The 21,986-nt window shown below is 27.5% G+C and overlaps 4 protein-coding genes across 4 annotated transcripts; 3 read left to right on the top strand and 1 right to left on the bottom strand.

The window, feature by feature from the left end:
* Positions 1 to 2,617: 2,617 nt before the first annotated feature.
* Positions 2,618 to 6,534, top strand: HSP101 (heat shock protein 101, putative; the record flags this gene model as incomplete). The annotated part of the gene is made up of 4 exons (XM_029004947.1): positions 2,618 to 2,719; positions 3,049 to 3,172; positions 3,606 to 3,694; positions 4,126 to 6,534. The coding sequence occupies 4 exons, from the start codon at positions 2,618 to 2,620 to the stop codon at positions 6,532 to 6,534; spliced, it is 2,724 nt and encodes a 907-aa protein (XP_028861585.1).
* Positions 6,535 to 11,011: 4,477 nt separating this feature from the next.
* DPAP1 (dipeptidyl aminopeptidase 1, putative) lies at positions 11,012 to 13,171 on the top strand (the record flags this gene model as incomplete). Its single annotated transcript, XM_029004946.1, has 1 exon — positions 11,012 to 13,171. The coding sequence occupies one exon, from the start codon at positions 11,012 to 11,014 to the stop codon at positions 13,169 to 13,171; it is 2,160 nt and encodes a 719-aa protein (XP_028861584.1).
* A 2,150-nt stretch (positions 13,172 to 15,321) lies between these two features.
* On the top strand, positions 15,322 to 18,196 carry STT3 (dolichyl-diphosphooligosaccharide--protein glycosyltransferase subunit STT3, putative; the record flags this gene model as incomplete). Its single annotated transcript, XM_029004945.1, has 2 exons — positions 15,322 to 15,393; positions 15,794 to 18,196. 2 exons carry the CDS (start codon positions 15,322 to 15,324, stop codon positions 18,194 to 18,196), a joined length of 2,475 nt encoding a protein of 824 aa, XP_028861583.1.
* Positions 18,197 to 19,950: 1,754 nt separating this feature from the next.
* Positions 19,951 to 21,318, bottom strand: PmUG01_09025800 (folate transporter 2, putative; the record flags this gene model as incomplete). Its single annotated transcript, XM_029004943.1, has 1 exon — positions 19,951 to 21,318. The coding sequence occupies one exon, from the start codon at positions 21,316 to 21,318 to the stop codon at positions 19,951 to 19,953; it is 1,368 nt and encodes a 455-aa protein (XP_028861582.1).
* Between the last annotated feature and the right edge of the window lie 668 nt (positions 21,319 to 21,986).

Raw genomic sequence — 21,986 nt, 5'->3', positions numbered from 1 at the left:
ACATAAACATATACGTAAATATAATATATTAAATACATGTATGTGCTTAACCTTAATTTTATTATAATGCTGATTTATACACTTTCACATTTTTAATCTGCTGTGATTATTACCATAAAAAAATAGTAAGTCCCTGTTTTTTCTTTTAAAAAATTTTTTTTTTTGTTTTTTGTTTCCCTTTTATTATTTAAATATATTTTTTTTTTTTTTTTGTGTATTATTTTAAATAAATAAGGATCATTAATATACATTATATTTATGTATAATATATATTGTTATATATATTGCTATATATATTGTTATATATATATATATATATATATAATATATATATCCATTTATAAATTTTTTGTTCTTGGAATTGTACATATACAAAATAAAAAAACAAATGAACGAATAAACTAATGTACCAAGAAACAAACGTACGAATTAACAAAGTAATAAGCAAACAAACAAACAAACAAACAAACAAACAAATAAATATAAATATACATATGAATATACTTCTTATAAGAAAAAAGTGAAAAGCTTTTTTTTTTTTTTTTTTCTTTTATGGTTGTTAAGCTCCTTTACAATTTCGAGTATACACGATCAAGCGCATGCATAATAGAAGAAAGTTTAATAAAAATTTTCTTTTTTTTTTAATCTAATAATTTTATACTCTTTGCACAATTTTTTTTTTTTTTTTTTTTTTTTTTTTGTTTTAGAGATTTATAACGTTTTTAATTTTTTTCAATTTTTTCTCTTCAATTTTGATGGTATATTATACTTTAGGGTTATTTCATTTTTTTTTTATGTAATTTTATATACAATTCGAATAATTAAATTTATAATATATTGACAATAACAAAATATATTCATTAATGCGTTTACATATAAAAAGTTAATATAAGAAACATGAAATTAAGTACTATTACTTAGCACACATATATATATATATTTATTTATATATAATTATATATATATATTTATATACCTATACACGCATTTATTTATATTTCTATCTATCTATATATATATATATATACATATATATATATATATACATATACAGTTATGAACTCTCTTTGAAACTTACTATTTCCATATATTTTCTAAGGAATTTCAATATTTTTGTTTTCTCATGACCTTACCATTATTGTACATAAGTAAAGCTTATATGTATAAACATATATATAAGTATATATAAATATGTAAATATACCTATATATATATACACATATATATAGTAATGTATACCTATTATGTGCGTGTTTAAGCGTGTGTACATATGTTCAAAGATTTAAGTTATCGTTCAACGTGTTTTACTACGACTTATGAATATTATTGTAGAGAACGATTCTTTTTAAATGTGGTACAAGCGTACACATGTAAATGTAGAGAATTAAAGAGGGAATAGTAGCTCAACACGCACGTATATGTATATATCTATATATGTATATGTGTATGTATAGACATATACACCATACTCCGTACCAAATTAATTTTTTAGTTTATGTACAATTTTTCAGAACTTACATGTTTTATGTTTAAAATTAAATAGTATATCATTGATACTTGATTTTTTTTTTTTTTTCCCTCCCCCTTATCTCACATTGTATTTTTTGCAAAAGTTAAATATGCATTTTATTATGTATGTACATTATTAGTACAGATATATTTATAATTTAAAGTTTTTACGTATATATAATTTTATTTTACTTTCTTTTTATTTATTTAGATTTTTGATTTTCTAAAACAACACGTCTCGTGCTCTGCGTTGTATGTGATATATATATATGTACATATATGCATATATTTTACGTATTTTTTATATTTACATATACACTTCAATATATATCATATGTGATATTAGCAGCTTACATACACTTACCATTTTCAAGGTCCGTAAGCACATGAGTATAAAACAAAAGAAAATAAATTATGTAATAACAATGAAGTATTATGTGTAACATATTATATACGAATTTTACTGTTAACGGAAAATTTTTTTTTGCATTATATTTATATATGTGTGTACATGCATGTGTAGATGTATACATGTATATATCTGTGCAGTAATGAGTATTTCTGTTTGATTTTTTTTCATTTCTCTTTCCTGCTTTTTTTTTTATTTCTTTTTTTTTTTTTTTTTTTTTTTTGTGAACATAAAAAGAAAAATGATATAGATAAATTTTTTTGTGCCTTCTCCAGGTTTTTGTTTTACTTAAAAGTTAACAAGAGACGTAGAAATATATATATTCATATTTATTTTCATACGTAACATTTATATAATTAAATTATTATAAACCAAATCGCTTTTACCTTTTCTTTGGTTCTTTTTCTTTTCTCATCCATTATTTCCATTAATATCCTTTCTTTTTATATTTATTTACAAGATTTTACATCGATTTATTTCGTTTTACTTGGATATATATCTCGATTTTATTTTATTCGTATATCTTTTTATTTTAAACCGTTCTAAACACTAGTGTTAATTTAATTTTTTTCATTGTATTTCACTGTTAATGCATCAATGAAGCTAACGCAGTTGTTTCATTGAGGTATACGTAAATATATATAATATATACATATATTAAATAATCTTAATTTTATTTATCATCAACCCATTGTGAAAATGATAAGGAAATTTTTAAAGAGCTATATTTTCATTTTATCAACCTTATTTTTTTTGTATAAGAGTAACCTAGGGCTTTGCTCAGCAGATAACAATCAGGGGGTAAGTATATTATGAATTGCATTATGGAAAGAATGGGTTATAGGACAATCATGCTTGGTGTTGCATTGCTGTGATATATATATATATATAAATATATATGCTTATGTATATACTTATGTATATACTGACGATCGCATAAGTGAAGACACAGGAGGTATTGGCTGCGTATGGGCTGTATATGGCGGCATATGGATGCATATTTCTGGGTCAAACCAACTGTTGATCCAATTTTGTTAATTTATATTTTCTCATGTTTTACAATATTTTATGTTTTTTCAATGTTTTCTATATTTTATATATATTCTTTAACTTCTTCGTTTTCTTTTTAGAATGAAAATTACCTAAACAGAACTATAAACATTTTGAATGCAGGAAAGAGCATAGCTAAGCGATATGGTCATAGCCAATTAAAGCCAATACATATCTTGACAGCTTTGGCAAAGAGCGACTATGGTAAGGAAGACAAAATGAAAACGTAGACAGAGTGTGTGTGTGCAAAAATATTCGTTCGCGCATGTTTTGCTCTTTTTTGTAAGAAGAGAAAAGAGGGGAGAGGCATTGTATTCCGATTGGTGCATACTGCCTTTTTGCTTTATTTATTCATTTATTCATTTATTTTGTTAGTTTGTTAATTCGTTTGTTCGTTTGTTAGTTCGTTCGTTTGTTAGTTCGTTCGTTTGTTAGTTCGTTCGTTTGTTAGTTCGTTCGTTTGTTAGTTCGTTCGTTTGTTAGTTCGTTCGTTTGTTAGTTCGTTCGTTTGTTAGTTCGTTTGTTTGTTAGTTCGTTTGTTTGTTAGTTCGTTTGTTTGTTAGTTCGTTTGTTTGTTAGTTTGTTTATGTACTTGTCTGTATATTTTTATTTTATTTTTTTTCTCCTAATTGCGCAGGTTCAAATTTACTCAAGGAGAATAATGTGAATGCCAGTAATTTGAAGGAATACATAGACTCAGCTTTGGAGCAAACTAGAGTTGGAGCGGTACGTACCTATAAATTTATGCTCAAAATATAAGTGTACACTAAGTGTTATACCTTATTATACATACATATGATGTTAATGCTTACTTGAGAGTATGCTTTTATATGAAAGAGAAGAAGAGGAGCGAAGTATCATGACAAAAACGTTGATCCATTTTTGAACCATTCACAAAGAAAGCAAGGTCGCATGTGTACTGCACTCATGGGCAGATATAATGCAAACACAAGAACATACCTCTACACACATACGTATGTGTGTGTGGACGCTACTCCTTCTTCTTGATCAACGACATATCCCTCATTTGTTCTTCTGCATGGATATAGTCATTACATGGTTGCATATGTATTTGTTTTTGTTTATGTTTTTTCACTGAGTGCACATTTTTTTTTTTTTTTTTTTTTTTTTTTTTTATTTGTCCTCCCCCCTTTTAGCCTCTGGACAATAAAGTTAGGATCACATACTCGGACGAAGTAAAGGAGGTTCTAGCAGAAGCAGAAGCATTGGCAAGCAAATATAAAAGTCAGAAGGTAGATGTAGAGCATCTGCTAATTGGTTTGATGACAGATGAACTTGTAAACGAGATTCTAAATGAGGTGTATTTAACAGATGAAGCTGTAAAAGGAGTGTTAAAAAGTAAGTTAGAAAAAACAAAGAAAGATAAAGATGGGAAATTAGGAAATTTATATATAGAACAATTTGGTTCAAATTTAAATGAAAAGGTAAGAAATGGAAAATTAAATGGTATATATGGAAGAGATGAAGAAATAAGGGCTGTGATAGAATCATTATTAAGATATAATAAGAATAGTCCAGTTTTAGTTGGTCATCCAGGTACAGGTAAAACTACTATAGTAGAAGGTCTTGTGTATAGAATAGAAAAAGGGGATGTACCAAAGGAGTTATTAGGATATACAGTTATTAGTTTAAATTTTAGAAAATTTACATCCGGAACATCATATAGAGGAGAATTTGAATCAAGAATGAAAAATATTATAAAAGAATTAAAAAATAAAAAGAATAAAATTATCTTATTTGTTGATGAAATACATTTATTACTAGGTGCAGGTAAAGCAGAAGGAGGTGCTGATGCAGCTAATTTATTAAAACCTGTTTTATCAAAGGGAGAAATTAAATTAATTGGAGCAACGACTATAGCTGAATATAGAAAATTTATTGAAAGCTGTTCAGCATTTGAACGAAGATTTGAAAAAGTTTTAGTTGAACCACCTTCTGTTGAAAATACAATCAAAATTTTAAGATCATTAAAAAGTAAATATGAAAGCTTTTATAATATTCGTATTACAGATAAAGCATTAGTTGCTGCTGTAAAGGTGTCTGATCGTTTTGTTAAAGACAGATATTTACCAGATAAAGCTATTGACTTATTAAATAAAGCTTGTTCCTTTTTACAAGTACAGTTGTCAGGTAAGCCAAGAATTATAGATGTAACTGAAAGAGAAATAGAAAGATTATCCTACGAAATTAGTACATTAGAAATGGATGTTGATAAGGTATCAAAAAGAAAATATAATAAACTAATTAAAGATTTTGAAGAGAAAAAAGAATCATTAAAAAAATATTATGAAGAATATGTCATATCTGGAGAAAGGTTAAAGAGAAAAAAAGAAATCGAAAAAAAATTAAATGAATTAAAAGAATTAGTACAGAATTATATATATGCAAATAAAGAACCACCTATAGAATTACAGAATAGCTTAAAAGAAGCACAAGAAAAATATATGGAAGTATATAAAGAAACATTAGCTTATATTGAGGCAAAAACACATAATGCTATGAATGTTGATGCTTTGTATCAAGAACATGTTTCTTATATCTATTTAAGAGATTCTGGTATGCCCCTTGGTTCCTTGTCCTTTGAATCATCAAAAGGTGCTTTAAAATTATATAATAGTTTATCTAAATCTATTATAGGTAATGAAGATATTATTAAATCGTTAAGTGATGCAGTTGTTAAAGCAGCAACAGGTATGAAGGATCCAGAAAAACCAATAGGTACCTTTCTATTCTTAGGACCTACTGGTGTGGGTAAAACAGAATTAGCCAAAACTTTAGCAGTTGAATTATTTAGTTCTAAGGATAATTTAATTCGTGTGAATATGTCTGAATTTACTGAAGCACATTCTGTTTCTAAAATTACTGGTAGTCCACCAGGATATGTAGGGTTTAGTGATTCTGGTCAGTTAACCGAAGCAGTTAGAGAAAGACCACATTCAGTTGTTCTTTTTGATGAATTAGAAAAAGCTCATGCTGATGTTTTTAAAGTTCTTTTACAAATTTTAGGAGATGGTTATATTAATGATAATCATAGAAGAAATATTGATTTTTCAAACACCATTATTATTATGACATCTAACTTAGGTGCAGAATTATTTAAAAAGAAATTATTCTTTGATGCAGATAATTCAGATACACCGGAATATAAAAGAGTTTTTGAAGATCTTAGAATTCAACTAATTAAAAAATGTAAAAAAGTGTTTAAACCAGAATTCGTTAACAGAATTGACAAAATTGGTATTTTTGAACCATTAAATAAAAAGAATTTACATCAAATTGTTAAGTTAAGATTTAAAAAATTAGAAAAACGTTTAGAAGAAAAAAATATACGTATTTCTGTATCAGAAAAAGCTATTGACTATATTATTGACCAGTCCTATGATCCAGAATTAGGAGCAAGACCAACTCTTATATTTATTGAAAGTGTTATTATGACGAAATTTGCAATAATGTACTTAAAGAAAGAGTTAGTTGATGATATGGATGTACATGTTGACTACAACAAAGCGGCCGACAATTTGGTTATAAATCTTTCAATGACATAAAAACGTAACGTGTGTGTGTGTGTGTATGTAACACATTTTTTCGTCTTCCCCTTTCGGATACGTTCTTTCCCATCCTATTATCGTTCCCTCTTTTTTTTTTTTTTTTTTTTTTTTTTTTTAATTTTCAAAATTATTCCTTGTAGATAATATTATGTGAAGTGTTTAATTATGCATAGTAGCACTGATACGGTATTTGTGTTTGTGTGTGCAAATATTTCAGAATGCAGGATGAGGGGGGAATGTTCTTAAAATGCGTTATAAAATTGCTTCGGTAAAAAGTATTGTAGAGAGAAGCTACTTATTTTATCATATATATATATATATATATATATATGTGTATACATATATATGTGTATACATATATATGCGTACATATGTATGTTTCGTTTTTAAAAGATTTTTAAATTTGCATTTATCTATCATGTTCATTCATTCATTTATTTATATAATTAGATAGACATTAAACATATGTAATAATATATTTACATAATCATTAACTTGTATATTTACGTATTTATTTATTTGTATGACTATCCCTGTTTTGCTCCATATTTGATAAAATTGTGAAAAAATTATAGCGAATAATATTTTTAATATACATGACGTAAATTCTTTTTAAATTTAATACACATATTATTCATGTAGATTTATGCTTGCGTAAATTTTAATTAACTTGTGGTTTTTCCATTTTTTTTTTTTTTTTTTCGCTTATTATATCTTTAATCTTCATTCTTTTAATAATTAACACGTTTATATGTATTTATGTTTATATATATATATATATATTATGTACGTATATGGGTATACGTATATGTATATGTGTATATGTTTTTTTCCCCTTTTAAGTATATATATATTATACAAGAGAAATTTTGTTTTTCAATTCCTGATTCATTTTGTCGAACTATTTATAAGTAAATTTTTGATTTTTTTTTAAATTTTTGAAAAACTTTTTTTTTTTAAATTATTAAAATTACAATTAAAAAGTTGTTTTTTCTCATTATACAAGCAAAAAAAAAAAAGAAGAAGAAGAAAATAAAAAAATCAAAGAAAGGTATACTTTAGCTTAAAAACCCGTATAAGTTGTTATGCTCACGTATGATTTGGATATCACACAAATAACTTTTCATATGAGTAAATGAGAGACAAAGTACATTCCTATTATGTTATTTTCCAAAGTAGATTAATTAAAGAAATACTTTTATCAATAAATATTATTTACAAAAAATTTATTACATATAATATCTTTTTTGTTTTATAGCAACTAAGATGTAGAGGGGGCATAAATCAGTCAAGGGTTATGCAAGAATAATATTATTTCCAATATTACGACGTTAATGTAGACATATATATAGATATATATAGATATACATATATATAGATATAGATAGATGTAGATAGATATAGATAGATGTAGATAGATATAGATAGATGTAGATAGATATATATAGATATACATATATATAGATATAGATAGATGTAGATAGATATAGATAGATGTAGATAGATATAGATAGATATAGATAGATATAGATAGATATAGATATATATAGATATAGATATATATAGATATATATAGATATAGATAGATATAGATAGATATATATATATGGATATAGATAGATATATAGATATAGATAGATATATGTGGGGGTATGGGTATCTACATAATTATATATGTCGCGTATATATGAATAATTTTATCCTATGGATGTTTAAAATCAAAGGCTGCTATTTAAATATACCTTTTTTTAACACACACATACACAAAAAAAAAAAAAATATCGGGGCATAATTTCTGCAATATTTGATGTCGTTTTTTTTTTTTTTTTTTTTGTGAATAGAACCAAAGTGTCATTAAAGAGTATAATATAAAAAATGAATCATAAACAAGTAACCAAATTTATATCCTCTTCATAATTTTTCCGCTTGATCTTAATGAAATATTTATAGCAACATTTACCTTACCTTACAACAGTTGTACGTGCATTTTTGGCACTTATTAATATGTACATGGATTCATATGTACATATATGCGCATATATATATGGTTAAAAAGTAGAATAAATATTTAATTAAACTGTTCTTTCTCTTTTAAATTATATATATTTTATTTCTTAAAAGTAATAAGTGGTAGGGGCTGAATAAAAAAAAAAAAAAAACTCACCCATGAAATGTTAACAAAAGGTTATACTAATATATTTTGCATGAAGAAAAGTATTATTATCAAAAGTTAAAAAATTAACGTATATGCAACACCCGTATGGTGTGTCTTTGTCATAGTGCCTGTAATTTCCACTATATATGTATATACTGAACACGCCAAAAATATATATTTACCATCATAACGTAATATTTTGCCTGAAATATATATGATAGAGAAACTTTTTTTTTTTTTTTTTTCCTGTCATGCGTAAAAGAGAATGACGAGGAAGGAATATATGAGTTTATATTTTATAGACAAAAGTAGTACGTATAATTTTTCTGGATTTTATTTGGAACGAGAGGAAAGGAAGTACTTGTGAACATCAATTCCATTCCTTTAAAATATTAAGAAACATTACAACTATTATTTTATATCTATCTTAATGGTCAAATGTCAATGTACATTTTTTATGTTATATGAAGGTCTAACAAAATAATAAAAATTGCTTCTTACAATTATTGTGTCATTTTCTTTAAAAATATAAGGAGAATAATATTAATTGAAGAATGGCTGTTCAAATATCCTATTTTCTTTATTATTTTATTTTTTTTTTTTTAAAAAAAACATGTACTGTTCATATTTTTTTTTATTTTTACAAAAGGTATATTTTCCATATAAAAAACTTTAAATGTCAATGCCCTAAAAAAAAAAAATAAACCTTCACTTTTTTTTTATGTGTACATATAACAAATTATATTGTAATGTAATTAAAAAACAAAAAAAAACAGGCATAAAACGCAAAAGTTTTCTTCTGATTATAGCTAATTTTTTTATACTCAATTTTATAAAATCATTTTAAAATAATTTATTTCTTTAATGTTACATAATTTGGAAAAATATAAAAAAAGGATGTAATTAAAAAAAAAAAAAAAAGGAAAAAAAAAAATCTTTTTTTAAATAGCTAGCTAGAAGGCATGCTATTTCCCAATTTTTTGTTTTTTCCTTTTTTTTTTTTTTTTATTATGTTGTTTTGTTTAGATGTAAGTAAAGTTACAGTATGTACTATTCAAAAGAAAAAAAGAGAATCACAATTTTTATTTGTATTGTAATCTATTGAACATCTATGTAACGTTTTGAAATTATTCCTTATGAATTATAATTGTTTATGTATTTCTCTTATCATTTTCTCGTGTAACTTCGAAAAAATTTACATGCATATATATCTATATATATATATATCTATCTATCTATATATATATATACATATATATACATATATATATATATCTTTATTTTTGTATGGCCATTTTATATATTTTATGTACATTATATATACACAATAATAAATATTATTTCATTGGGGAATGGAAAAATTCCAAAATTGAGCTCTCATTTAACATTTTTTTTTAGCTCATTTACTGTACAACATCATCAGTATAAGTTTCTTCTTATTTTTTTATCTTTTACATATAAAAAAAAAGGTGGCTTTTTTATTAGATATATATTTCTTACCAATGTATTATTTAATGCTTTTCTTTTGAGCAATATAAAACAAACAGTAAAAAAAAAGAAAAAAAAGAGCAAATACATATATACGTATATATGATTATATACATACATATATACATTTACAAATATATATATATATATATATATAATAAGTAGTTTATTTTTTACAATTAATATATACGTAATGCATATATTTTAATAACATTAAGGAAAAAAAATATCCTTAAGCCAGTAAACTTGTCAAATTATTAAATGTTCCTAGATTAATTGTGTATCTTACATGCACTTTTTTTTATATTTACTTTTTATTAATAAATGCCCGAAAGGAACATATAAATAATACATAATATATATATATTATGTATACTTGCGTGTAAACGCTTAAATATATATGTATTTTTATTTACCAATACGTGCTACTTATATAGTTGTTGTTTTTTTTTTTTTTTTATGAATAATGCCGAAATAATTATTTGATAATGTGAAAATTAGGAAATAAATATCTATTTTGAATTTTACTTTTTAAAAATTTTATATTAATTTATATTTCCTTTAGAAGAGCATATTTAGCTTGTATGTATATATATATATATATATATATATATATATATAGATGTATGTATGAATATGTACCTATAAATATATATGTATAATTATGTATGTATAGATATGTACTTTTAAATATGTACGTATAAATATGTACGTTTAAATATATATGTATATATATTTAATTATCTATTTCTTTGTATCATATATGTATTTGTAATATATATATTTATTTTTAAAAAAAATTTTGTGGCAAAAAGTATAATAATAGGCAAGATGCAGAGAGGTCGGGGCATATTCAATTTTGCAATAATTTTATTGCATATTTTTTTCGTACATTTGACGTTAGCCGATTTACCTATTCATGTGGAAATAAAAGATTTGATTGGAAAGTGGAAAATATATAAGACGAACACGTCCCCCACAATAACTACTTGTGGATCTACTCAACCCAATAGCAATTTATATAATATAAACATAAAAGATTATAAGAAGTATTTAATTGATAATCATTATCAATTTGCATCTGAAATGTATGTAATATTATCCGACGATTTTGTACGATATGGCGATTACTATGATACGAAAGAGAATGAACATAGAAAAAATTGGAATGTATTAGCAGTATATGATGAACATAAAAGAGTCATAGGTACATGGACTACTATATGTGATGAAGGATTTGAAATAAGATTAGGAAAAGAAACATATACAGCTATAATGCATTATGATCCTTCTGGATATTGTAGTGAGCTTAGAGATGATGATGAAACGGATGCTAATGGGGAAACTGACTGTTATAATACTAATTTTAATAAAATAAGATATGGATGGCTAGATGTATTGAACCCAAACAATGAACGTGTATATGGTTGCTTCTATGCTGAAAGATATCGTCCACATACTGACAGTGTAAATGAAGAGGGAGGACAGAACAGTAGCAACGACAACTCCACAGTTGTAACAACAAATAAGGTACAACTGAGCCCCAGTTTTACCAGTGGAGTTAGTATTCACGCAGTACTGAATGCTCATAATGCACAATATACCACCAGCTCTGCAAATTTGGTACCCCCTACTTTTACAAAAAGAAAGCATACCACATATAATGTGAACAGTGAGTTATATTGGCATAAGTTGAAACATTCCGCAAAAAAGAAACCACTATCAAAATTATTTAATTTTAATGAGCAACAGAAATATGCTTGTCCATGTAATGCAGATGAGCAAGTACAAGATGTAGTAAATAGTGGAAGTTCTAATAATCCAGTTTCCCCTAACTTTTTACAAGTAGGAAATAAGTCAGATATAAATTTGAATAATAAATCTAATGATAATGATGAAGGAACAAATGAATTAGATTTAGAAAATTATGAAGACGTAGAAAAATCTCCTCATAGAGAGTTAGAAATAGATGAACTGCCAAAAAATTTTACATGGGGTGATCCTTTTAATAACAATACAAGAGAGTATGAAGTCATAAATCAATTACAATGTGGATCTTGTTATATTGCATCTGAAATGTATGTATTTAAAAGAAGAATTGAAATAGGCCTTACAAAAAATGTAGACAAGAAATATTTAAACGACTTTGACGATGTTTTGTCAATGCAAACTGTATTGTCATGTTCATTTTATGATCAAGGATGTAATGGTGGATATCCATTCTTAGTAGCTAAGTTAGCAAAATTGCAAGGAATACCATTAAACAAAGTTTTCCCATACACAGGAAAGAATGAAATGTGCCCTTATAATGTGGTTAAAGATGTACTAGGACTCTACAATGGTAATAAACATGGTAATGAAACTGCTGAATCCACTGGTAACATAAAAATGACTAACAAGTTAAGGGAGATAAAATCAATATTTAATGAGAATGGTGAATATGATATGCATGAACGTTTCGATTATTTATCAAGTGCAGATCCAGAAAAATGGTATATAAAGGATTATAATTACATTGGTGGATGTTATGGATGTAATCAATGTAATGGTGAAAAAATTATGATGAATGAAATATATAAGAATGGTCCAATTGTAGCATCATTTGAAGCATCTTCCGATTTTTACGACTATGCAGATGGAGTATATTATGTAAAAGATTTCCCTCATGCCAAAAGATGTACAATCAATTTCAGCAATGATAGAAATAGTGGTAATAATAAGAATAATAATGTGGTATATAATATAACAGGATGGGAAAAGGTTAACCATGCTATAGTTATCGTTGGATGGGGGGAGGAAGAAATTAATGGAAAACTTTACAAATTTTGGATTGGTCGAAATAGTTGGGGTAGGAATTGGGGAAAAGATGGATACTTTAAAATTATTAGAGGTGTTAATTTCAGTGGTATTGAGAGTCAGTCCCTATTTATTGAACCTGATTTTACACGAGGTGCCGGTAAAATCCTTTTGGAAAAGTTGAAGAATGCCTAGTGAGTCTTTTTTTTTTTTTTTTTTTTTTTTGTTATTTTATCCCATATATTGAGATACGCAATGTTCGTATACTGCTATTCCGCCATTCTGCATTTCCTGTTGTACCCTTTTTTTTTTCGTCATTTTAGCACTTGAGTGTGTGTGTGTGTGTGTTGAGATAAACGTATATATATGCATATATATATTTGTTTGCCATTATACGTGTTTACATATGGAAGTTGGACGTTCCATTTGCAAAACCGTTTTTTTTGTCGTACATGTTGTCAAATTATGCGTGTGCAATGTGTGTGTAACCCATTGGGCATATATATATATATATATATAAGCATTTATATAGATATATAAACATATATATAGATATATAAACATATATATATACCTTTATTTACATTATATATATATATATATGCTATTTGACGTTTGTGCCTTTTTAATAATTCTACTTGATGAAATTTTTAAAAAGTACTTCAACTTTTAATTATATTTGTGTTTGTATATTACGTAAATGATATTATAAACAGCTAAACATGATTAATATTAGAAAAAAAAGGTAAAGTCCACATAAACATTGGCAGAAAAAACAAAAAAACAAATATGAAAAATTATTACCATGCATAATATGAAAAAGTAAAAAATGAATGAACTTAAAGAGACCGCGGCAAAAAAGTAGGTTTAATTTTTAAGTTCTTCAAAAATGAAAGTATTTGTATATATATATATATATGTAGAAATGCTGTTATTTAACAAAAACCCTCGCATAAAATACGTTTAATATAGAACATTATTTTCCTGTTCAAATGGTGCATTTTATTCAAATTTTTCTTCTACTAATTTTTTAATAGTATATATAATGGAAAAAATATGATGCACTGATAAGTTATACATTTATATTTGTATATATGCGTCCCTTTTTTTTTAATACAGTATTGCTACTTTCATGTTGATGAATCATACGTTTCAAATTGTTTACATAGAAAAAGAAAAAAAAAGAAAATAATTAACACACAATTGGAAAAAAATATCCTATAGTAAGAGAATAAAGTAAAAAAATTCAAACACAGAATGAAATAAAATTTCCCAGAATAAATTCCACGTATACTTCATTAAAAAAGGTGGAAACATATAATAATTTGTACGGTACATGTGAGTATATATATAATTTTTTCAACAATTCTGTAAGCTTCTGTTAGAAATTAGCGCATATTTTTTGGTTTGTTTAAACTTGTACATATGAAGATGAGGCACTGAATTATGCTTAAAAGGCTCGCATAGTATATGAAAAAATTTGACAAAATAGAAAAAAAAAAAAAAAAAAAAAAAGATGAGTTTTCTTATTATGTCTGAATTGGAGCAAAAAGGATGTTTTCACAAAATACGCGAGTATTAGAATTAACTTTTATTTTTTTTTTAATATCATTCATTTTGGCTTCTTTTGTGGTTTTTGCTATATGTGAGTTGAACTTCCAGAAGGAGTGTCGAACGTATGCTAGGCGATGATAACATAGATAACTAAAAGAAAGAGCTACAGAAAGGACCGGATTAAAGAAAATGATTACAATTAATTCGTTACATGAAGAAATAGTGTGTTTTTTTATTTTTTTTTTTTTTGCAATTCCTTTGTTCTCTCGTTTGTGGTAAGAGAGGAGACCAAATCGAGGGGGATCACGAGCAAGTACGTACATATGTTTAAGCGTGTGTAAACAAGTATATTATTTGTATAAGTGTGTATATACATACATACATACATACATACATACATACATACATACATACATACATACATACATACATACATACATACATACATACATACATACATACATACATACATACATACATACATACATACATACATACATACATACATACATACATACATACATACATACATACATACATACATACATACATACATACATACATACATACATACATACATACATACATACATACATACATACATACATACATACATACATACATACATACATACGTATATATGTACGTACATGCATATATATGGGTTATGTTCCCTTTTTTGTAGAGCCAACACGTGCAAACACGTACCGGATTATAAATACAAAACTGGTTTATGGAAATTTTTTGCCATGGTTAGTTTAAACTGTGCACATAAAACAGAGGATGAGGGCATGAAGCTAAAGCCTCGGTTCATTATAAACATTTTTCTTTTCAACATATTTTGCAGTAGGAGATGTAGACAAGTAGGATAAGAATAAAATTTTGTAAAGTTTATGAATTGCATATATTATGAGTTTTTTAGCATATGCATGATGCCGTTGCATGCCGGGTACTCTTTTAAAACGTCATTATGGATGTGAACGCACAGGTGTATGTGCGCGTGTGCGTATGTGCGTGTGGACGTATGTGCGTGTGTGCGTATGTGCGTATGTGCGTATGTGCGTGTGTGCGTGTGTGCGTATGTGCGTATGTGCGTGTGTGCGTATGTGCGTATGTGCGTGTGTGCGTGTGTGTGTATGTGCATATGTATGCATGTGTGCATTATATATATATGTATGCCTCTTCCCGCTACTACTTCCACTGTTGTGCTGAACACCGATCGCACCCCTTATTCGGCCTGCATTTTTTCCTTCCTGAAACTAGGTTCTAAAGGAGAGCAAAAAGATAAGGTACAAAATGGAAATTTTCGTCCTGGTACTAACTGGCGTGCTATGTTTTCTGACTAGGTTATTTTCAGTAATAAGGAATGAGCCAATGATACACGAGTATGACCCATATTTTAACTACAAGCTGACTAGTATATTGAAAGAAAAAGGCTTTTACAATTTTTGGAATTATTTTGATAAGAAATCATGGTTCCCGTTAGGAAGAACAACAGGTCAAACTTTATTTCCTGGTTTAATGATGACAAGTTTTTTAATATATAATATATGTCATATGCTTGGATTTATGGTTGATATGAGAAATATTTGTATATATATAGGTCCCATATTTAGTTTTTTTACTTGTATAATATCATATTTATTAACAAAGGAAATATATCCATTTACTGGTTCAGCATTATTAGCTTCTTTATTTGTATCTATTTCACCATCTCATATATCAAGAACAGTAGCTGGTTCATATGATAATGAATCTATATCTATATTTTTGTTATTGTTATGTATATATAATTGGATTAGATGTCTAAAAAAAGGAACGTTATTATCAGCCTTGGTATGTTCTGTTAGTACATACTATATGGCGTTATCATGGGGAGCTTATATATTTATTACTAACTCGATTAGTTTATTTATGTTAGTAATTATAATATTAAAAAAGTACACTCTAAAACATTGTATTCTTTATAATGTATATTATGTGTTAACAACTATACTGTGTCTTAACATACCTCGTATTAATTCTTCCGTTTTTGGTAGTATTGAACATTTAGCTACTCACGCTATGTATCTCTTATGTAGTTGTTTACTATTTTTTCGTTCTATAGCCGAGCATTTTAAATTACATGAAGAAAAATTCAAGAATATATTTGTTCAAGTGTGCTTTATTTTTTTTGCTTTAATTTTTAAATTTTTAATATTTACCGATAAATTATCATGGAATCATAGATCTAGGACACTATTAGATCCAACATATGCTTCTAAGCATAACCCTATAGTCGCATCTATATCTGAACACCAACCTACCACATGGTCTTCTTATTTTTTTGATGTGCATCTTATTTTATTATTTTTACCTTGTGGATTGTATGAATGTTTTAAAAAAGGAGCAAAAATTGAATCCTTTTTTTTAGGTATTTTTTTTATTATATGCTTATATTTTTCCGCCCTTATGGTTAGGCTCCTTTTGATATTTTCCCCCTTTGCCAGTATCCTCAGTGCTGTTGGTTTGTCCTCCTTAATCAGCCGCTGTGTGTTCTTCATCCGAGTCCCGAAGGACACCTACCTCTCCTCGGTCTTAGTGTCCGAGGGGGGGGGAAGCAGTAGGAGCGGGAGTAGTTATAGAAGCAAAAGTAGCTACATCAATGGGAGTGGTGGTGATAATGGCAGCAAAATTAGATGCAGTAGCAGAGGAAGCAGTGTGGATCCTTGCGAAGGGGTAAGCACGATGCGAAACGCATATTCAGAGTGGCGCATAGAAAGTCTAAAATGGGAAGAAGGAAACGAGCGCAATTTGTTAAGAGATGCAGAAAGAATAAGTGGAGAGATGAAAGAAATATGTTCGAATAAAAAGGATATTCCAAGTGATAAATTTTTAAAAAATAGTAGCACGTTTGGAGATGTAAAAATAAGAAAATTGGTTTTTAATAGGGCAGAACAGAATACCGTATCGATGTTAACAAGTATATGCATATTAATCTTATTGATTTATTTTGTTATTCTTACAATTCTGCATTCAACTTGGTGTTCATCTATAGCATATTCTGAATCTCATATAACTTTTTATAGTCGAAATAAAAATGGAGATAGGTATATTAATGATGATATAAGACAGATGTATGAATGGATTAACAAAAATACAGAAAAGGATTCCAAAATTGTTGCATGGTGGGATTATGGCTATCAGTTAAATGTCATGAGTGATAGAATTACATATGTTGATAACAATACATGGAATTATACACATATAGCAACAGTTGGTTTAATATTAAGTACTAATGAAAAGCAGGCATATGAATATTTAAAAAAATTAAATGCTGACTATGTTTTAATTTCTTATGGAGGCTATTCGAAAAATTCTTCAGATGATCTAAACAAATTTTTATGGATGTTAAAAATTACAAATAAAAAATATTTTTTTATTAATCCTTTATTATATTACTATCACGATGAATATCATCCCTTAGGAAAAAATGCAACTACATGTATGACAAATAGTGTTCTTTATAAATTGTCTTATTACAACATGACAAATCAATATGTCAAGGGGTATGACTATATTAGAAAAATAGAAGTTCCAGAAATTAAAAACTTGAACTACTTTGAGGAGGTGTTTACATCCGATGTGTGGGGGTTCCGCCTGTACAAGGTTAGAGAATTTGTCTGAGGTATCCCAAAATGCGAACCCCCGGACCTATGTGCGCGTATGCTTGTTTCGTTGTTTTTTGCTATGCTATTCCTCTCTTGTGGACACTACTCATCGTTTTTCTACGCATTTCGATCCTATTATTTACCTTTTTATGTCTTTCTTTGCTTCCTTTATTTTTTTTTTTTTTTTGTAACTCCGTTGGATATTCATCTCTCTGTGTCTCCTCTAGCTCGCCCTGTTTGTTTACACACATATATATGTACGTGCATACACACATATATTTGAGAATTTTACTTTTATATTCGGGTATGTACCTATTTACTCGTTATGTGCATTTATTTTTATATTTCCCTATATATTCATAAACCTATTTTGTTACTTTGGTATTTCTTTTATATTATGCCCCCTCCCTCCATTGGGGAAAAACCCCTTTTTAACTTTGGGGGAATAACGAAAGCAGGATATCCCAGGGGAGGAGGTGTAACCACCTTTTGTTCCCCTTACATTTTTGAAAAAATGGAAAAAACTTAAAACTTCATTGTTGAAATATATAAACTGCATTTTTATTTACACAATATGGTTATATAAATAGAAGTAGTTACTTCTTTGTTTTTAATTTTTGTCTTATCTTTCGTCTTTTTTCCATCCCTTCTTTTTTTTTTTTATTTTTTTTAAATCTTTACAACAAATATTTTTAAATTGAATAAAAAATAAAATTTTAATTTATAAATAAGATTCATTAAAAAAAAAAAAGGGAAAAAAAAAAAAAAAAAAAAAAAAAAATTACGACGTAATTATGTGTATATATATATGTATATATATTTATGCGTTTAAATGTAACATGTCACTTATAACAAGCAGCGTTTAGCATGCTATGAAACGAAGAGTTCATAAATACAAATATATTTAAAAAGGAATAAAATTAATTTAAAATTTCAATGATTACAACTGATATATTATGATAAAAATGAGAAAATTTTTTATCATGAATGAACAGTGAACAATATACGATGAACGATGAACGATGAACGATGAAGAATAATAAGACAAAAACGATAATGCGAAAAAAGAAAAACAACAAAAAAAAAATAAAAACACTGATTGCAGCGATTGCGCAATACATACACTTACGCACATTTAGACCTGTGCACTTATATACACGTACATGTACACTTATGTATGCTTATACTTTTGCATATATATATACATATATACACATCAAGTAACCAACGTTAACATGCCCGGTATATTCTTTTCACCATTATAAATCCTTTTTTGTAACGTAATAATTTTGCAAGAACATACGCACATAGCTGATGGGGTTAGGAATATGTTCCCACATTTGACAACATAACAGTACTGCTAAAAATTATGGAAAAAATAGGGAGAAGCACAGTATTTTGCATACTTTATGTACAATCCTAATTTCTTTTTCTGGTTTTTCTGATTATTATCACTTCCCTGATTATTCTCATTTTTCGGACTTTCTGACTTTCTGACTTTCTGACTTTCGGATTTTTTTTTTTTTTTTTTTTATAAAATTTTGAGCAGGTAAACACGTATATACTATTCCTCATCTATTCACACACCCATATACCTACACAGCGGTAAAACATTTTCGAAGGGGTACTTTCAATGGTAGCCATTCCTTAAGGTCTCACTAGAGTTAAAAATCTTAAGAAGTTTTTCATCCTTCTGTTTATGCGCCCTGGTCTTGTATACGCAGCTTCATCCTGTTTATGCAGTTTCGTCCGGTGTGCATATGCTCACACTTAGGACTTGCCAGCCTGCTCATTCTTGAGCTTGTCTATTTTCTCTTCATCAGGGAGTAGCGGGACGAGTGTTAAGGAGAGGAGCAGAAATAAGCCACATATTAATATGTACACACTAAGACTGTCAAAATTGTAACTGTCGATATTCATTAGATACGTTAAAAAGGAAGAGGTACCCTTTTTTGTTAGAGAACCCAAATTTTTTACACTGAGAATAGTAGCAAAAACACTAGCTTCTAACCCAGGTTGACATATATTAGCTGTTAAAATAAAAAGAGGTAAAAGCTGTATCTCTGTAATTGCTTCAATTAGGAAACCTCCACTTAAAACAAATAGTTCGTCCGATATACCAAAATATTTATTTATCTTTTCTGTTAATATGATTGGCGATATATATATTGGAAAAGATACTAAGGTTGTAATAATTAAAGATTTTTTAAGTCCATGATTTTTTAAAAATACACGATATACTATTATACCTATTAATGATGCAATACCGTAAGTTAATCTTAGGGTTCCCATAAAAGTAGGTCTAAAACCTAGTTTATTTGTACAGAAAAAAAAAAAAGCATCATCATAATCAGGTCCAGACATATATACGAAAATATATAGAAAAGGACCTAAAAATACAGGTGTGTTAATAAATTTCACTAAATCAGTTAACTGTTTTACAATATTTTTATTTGTAGCATATTGCTTTTCCTTTAAGAATAAACATGATACAGATATAATTAATGGAAATATGGAAGTGGTCATAAAGATATATTCTCTAGACATCTTTTCTAGAAAGTACCCTGAAAAATATGCAACGGATAAACTACCTATAGCCTTTGCAGCAATAAACTCAGTTACCTTATTTGTCCCCTGGCTATATGTTTTTCCAATAGAACTTTCCACTACTAATGCTTCTGCTACTGTTGTACAGAATGATGCACATAAGGAGATAAAAAATAAAATTAAAGTTGCTTGTACCACTGTCAAATTTAGAAATGCTAATGCTAAAAAGTTAAATGACTGAAATAGACTAAATACAAATAAGTATGGTTTTCTTCTCATACCAAATATTGAAAAAGAATCTGTTATTAATGCAATACCAGGTTTTAATATAAAAGGAATATATGGATACATCAATATTAACGATACTTGATAAGGTGTTAACCTAAAATAGTCTTTAAATAAATAATATACTGCTAACGATGCTAAATGAGTTAGTCCATCGGATAAACCTACCAAATATACTACTATCTGAGTAAAATCCAAATGACCTTTTACCTTCCCATTTATTAAGGGCAACTCTTCACCATTTTGCTTCGTTCTGTCTACAATTGGGTCTATCGTTAGATACGGGTTGTTCGACTTTTCAATCATTATTACGCCCAGCGGTGTTTAGTGGTGGTACTGAATTCCCTTCACCTGCTACTAAAAACTTGTTCGAAAGCATTGCATTTGTTACAAATATAACGAATGTTAAAATGTTAATGAGAATAAGTGAATGTAGACTGAATGTCAACTTGCACTTTCATGTATAATAGACTGCACCACATAAGCAGCGCGAAATGCATTTTTTTTTTTTTTTTTTTTTTTTTAATTTCTGTCCACTGAACACATTTCTGTTACACATGCGTCCTCACGATGCTATACTTGGTCATTTGGTATGTAGAAAATACGCTTTCATTTTTCACTACATTATTTCTTTAAGCACATGTTGCAGTCATTTAATGAAGAGTTGGAAAGGAAGCGCAAAGGAAGAGAAGCAAAGGAAGAGAAGAAAAAGAAGAGAAGCATAAGAAAAGAAACAAAGGACGAGAAGCAAAAGAAGAGAAACAAAGGACGAGAAGCAAAGGAAGAGAAGAAAAAGAAGAGAAGCATAAGAAAAGAAGCAAAGGACGAGAAGCAAAAAGAGCGCAGTAAAAGCGCAATTTTTATTTTATTTTGTTATCCATGCGCTTTTCCTTATTTCTCTTTATTTTGTCTAGTTTTTCTTTTAATGATGTACCTATTTCCTAGACACTTTCTCAAGTCGTTGCCTTGAAGAA

Source organism: Plasmodium malariae (genome assembly GCF_900090045.1).
Source record: "Plasmodium malariae genome assembly, chromosome: 9".
Taxonomy (NCBI): Eukaryota; Apicomplexa; class Aconoidasida; order Haemosporida; family Plasmodiidae; genus Plasmodium; species Plasmodium malariae.
This window is presented reverse-complemented; position numbering and strand designations above follow the sequence as displayed.